Source organism: Polistes canadensis, unplaced genomic scaffold (assembly GCF_001313835.1).
Source record: "Polistes canadensis isolate GaletaPanama2010 unplaced genomic scaffold, ASM131383v1 scaffold_279, whole genome shotgun sequence".
Lineage (NCBI taxonomy): Eukaryota > Metazoa > Arthropoda > Insecta > Hymenoptera > Vespidae > Polistes > Polistes canadensis.
In genome coordinates this window covers 31,995-35,894 of record NW_014569826.1, presented here as the reverse complement: position 1 = coordinate 35,894, position 3,900 = coordinate 31,995, and the positions used below count along the sequence as shown (strand labels likewise).

Here is a 3,900-nt window from a genome sequence, read left to right as displayed (position 1 = left end):
TAATTATATAATAATATTATTATTATTATTATTATCTTCGGTTATCGTTCTCTCTTTTTTCTTTTTTTATCTTCCCTAATTAAATATTACTTATTATTATTATTATTATTATTATTATTAGTATTATTATTTATCTTGTTTCTTATAATTTTAACACAAATTTGAAACAACAATAAATTATATTACTTCCTTACTTATAACTATTTATATATCATTACATTATCTTTTACCTTTTTTATTTATTTTAACAATTCCCCTTTCTTTTCCCACTCTTTCTTTCCCTACTTTTTTAAATATAATAATTCTAATTTATTCGTATCATATATGCATCATCATTGTCATAAACCAGTTATGAGGGAGGAAGGGGGAGAGATACAAGATTTGTATTAAAATTAAAACACTTGTCAGGTGTGTATGTGCATGTTTGTGTGTACGAGTTAAATAGAAAGTGATGATAGAAGGGTTGATATGGTTTGTGGATAGGATTCAAGGTTAGGGACATGATTTCTCCTAATTTTTGGAAATTGGAGAAAATCATGGCTCGCGTGGGCAGGGTCGCATACCTGAAGTAAACTTATTTTTGTTGGAAATCACAAAAATAAGTTTACCCGCTACCCAAATTACAAATGATTCATGAGATTTGCATGATAATTGTGTCAGGGTTGCATCAAAATTGCATCTAAGTTTTCCTCGTCCTGTTTCTTTTCATATATATATATATTCGGTATTTTATTAATGAAATTTTGTTAAATAAAATCTTTTCAAACACGACACGAATCATTTGTTATTATCTTGCGTCCAGTATTATTATTTAATTATTTAAATAAATATATATATATGGAATCGAATTAATATAAATGAATAATCTGAGCAAAATCAAAAAAGAAAAAAAACAAGAAAGTTTGTTTAAATCATTTTTCAGATACTCGCGAGAAGAATGAAAATTTCGGTTCGAGTTTGTTGTTGGCCAATTCACCTATGTCACCGAAAATAGTCAACGGCAGTTTTGCAGCAATTTACGATGCAACAGATGTATTCGACGAGTGCATGAAAAATTTCGGACAATTGCGAGTCGAGGCTAAGGATAGTCCAGGTGATTCAATTGTTTTACTTTTCGATTGATTCGACAATAATTACGTCAATTGTTAAATAACTTTTTTTTTGTTTAACTCGTACAATTTTATTTTCAGCAATGCGACGACGAATTCGCGGTATTCTAATGTCGGGTAAACAATTTTCATTAGACTCACGCATGGATCTCGTTCAGGTAATTTTAAATCATTTTCTTATTTTTTTTCATTCAATGTGTATATGTTACCGTCAAAGCCAGAAATCAGGTATTACTATGAATGTAAAGAGCCTTCTCTATAAATATCTGTCTAACAAATGTCTAAAAAATATAGTCTGAACCTTTGCAAACCGATTTATAACTCGATAAGGTATTTTACACGTAGGAAAAAGGATGTACTTTAATTTAATACAACAGCCATTAAAATTTATTCCCTCTTAGTATAAAAAGTATTTACAGAAACTTTTCAAAGAAATATCAGAGATTGCAATGCTATAAATTGTACAACTTTGCTATTTCTTTGAAAAGTTTTGGTAAATATTTTTTATACTAAAAGTGAATAGATTTTAATGAAATTTACATTAAATTAAAGTACACTCTTTTGTCTACGCGTAGAATACCATATCGAGTTATAAATTTAGCATGTAAAGTTCAGAAAATGGCAAAGAATGCGATGCTGTAAATTATGCATCTTTGCAATTTCTTTGAAAAGTTTCGGTAAATATTTTTTCTACTAAAAGTGAATAAATTTTAATGAAATTTACATTAAATTAAAGTACACTTTTTTGTCTACGCGTAGAATACCATATCGAGTTATAAATTTAGCATGTAAAGTTCAGAAAATGTCAAAGAATGTAATGCTGTAAATTATGCATCTTTGCAATTTCTTTGAAAACTTTCGGTAAATATTTTTAATACTTTTAGCAAATGGATTTTAATGATTTTTATATTAAAATAAAGTGCACACTTTTGGCTGCATGATCATTTAAATGAAAAATAATAATTTTCAAGGGTTACGTATGTTGCGGAAAATTAATAGAAGCGTCAACGGAGCTTCCACAAATGAAAGAGGACGATGACGGTTTGACAAATTTCGAATCAACATTGAGCATCGACAAAACCGACGATGATTATTCCACTTACAACGGTAAATTTAATCTTACAACATAACCCATGATCTCTCGCCAATTAATTATTGTTCTTTAACCCTTTGAATGCTACTAACAAATGCATATATGCATTTAGTAAAAAGTTACATATACATATTAATATATACGTATAAATACAAATAATGTAATGTTGTTTTATCTATTGAAAAAATAATGAAAAAAAAAAATACTTGGTAATCATGAAATATAATTAAATAATATCGATATAAACGAAATCATTTGGAAACACAAAATCGTATTAATGATAAACTATTTTGTTTCTAAAAAAAAAGAAAAAACCATTCAATTAAAAACTATTCAACACTTTAAAGGATTAAATCTAACACAACATAAAAACCTTCTCTTCTTTATTTCTCGTTTAATTTATTTCTATTTCTAACATCTCAAAAAATAAAAATTATTCTTTACAGAGATATCTCGAGATAATACAATCGAACAATCGGAATCTGATGATTTTGACGATGACAATAAAACGAAGAATGAAATAGTCAAAGTTCATCATTCGATATGCGGAATAGCCAATAGTAATAATGATTCTATCGTAAAGCAACAAGATATTGAAGGTGAAGATTTTTCGAATATGCCATCCGGAGAGAAGAGTACAATACCTAGAAGTGAAACTATCGGTGCGATAGGTCATCGACCTTACACAGGTGAACTATCAACGACTCGATTCATTAAATCGGATAAAATGATCAAGGATAATAAGGAAAAACAAAATGACGATGATAATTATGATAACGATCATGACAACGATGGTAAACTCTGTCGAAATTGTGGTCATTCGTTGAAACGTCAGTAAAAAATTTTAATGTAATAATTAATTAATTTTTCTTTTTTTATTTTGCATCATTTTCTCGATGAAAAAAAACGTACGACGACGACATTGTTGTTGATCGTTGAGTTTGCTAATAATTATCGAAAATCTTAACTCACGCTTCTTAGAAGATTATTTATTTTTTCGTTTATATTTTTTATCTCTTTCTATCTATCTATCTATCTATCTAGCTCTCTTTCTCTCTCTCTCTCTCTCTTTCTTTTTTTTTTTATTTTGTTTATTTTAATATTCTATCAGACTATCCAGGAAAACCCTCCTACCGGCTCTAGGTTTACCAATAGACAAGGTTCAATGGATTTTTAGATTAGGAGAAATAATTTTTACGATCAATTTTTAAATAAATTATTTAATTCTTATTTAATTGTTAGATATATATATGATAATTCGTATTAGAAGGGTTTCGTCGTTTATTAATTGAATAATTATTAAATAATTATCATTATTTAATATATCTAGTTGTTCGAATAATAAAATAAAAAAAAAACAAAAACAAGGATTGCGTATCCTCGAGCCGGAAAAATGAAAAATTTAATCTAACTAGAGTTATCTCTATCTATATTTATCCATCTATCTATCTATCTATCTATCTATCTAACTATTTATCTATCTAACTTGAAACAAAGTGTTTCTGTCGTTCTTAAAATCGACACGTGTGTACGATTCGTTCGAATAAATCGTAGAAGCAAACGAAAATGTTATCGATTGCAATAATAAATCACGTTAAATGCTGTATTCAATGATTTAATTATAATAATATTTCTTCTCTCTTTTCCTCTCACATATATCCTAATAATATTTTAATTATTTTATATTATTATTATTAA

General features: G+C 27.4%; 1 protein-coding gene across 1 annotated transcript in view; it reads left to right on the top strand.

Annotated features, from left to right (window-relative positions):
• Positions 1 to 3,813, top strand: part of LOC106791028 (histidine decarboxylase-like) — a 10,929-nt gene extending 7,116 nt beyond the window's left edge. Inside the window, 4 exon segments of the mRNA XM_014756368.1 lie at positions 902 to 1,093; positions 1,191 to 1,267; positions 2,081 to 2,216; positions 2,649 to 3,813. Of these exon segments, the coding sequence (XP_014611854.1) occupies positions 902 to 1,093; positions 1,191 to 1,267; positions 2,081 to 2,216; positions 2,649 to 3,040 (797 nt within the window). The 3' untranslated portion in view covers positions 3,041 to 3,813.
• Positions 3,814 to 3,900: the final 87 nt, after the last annotated feature.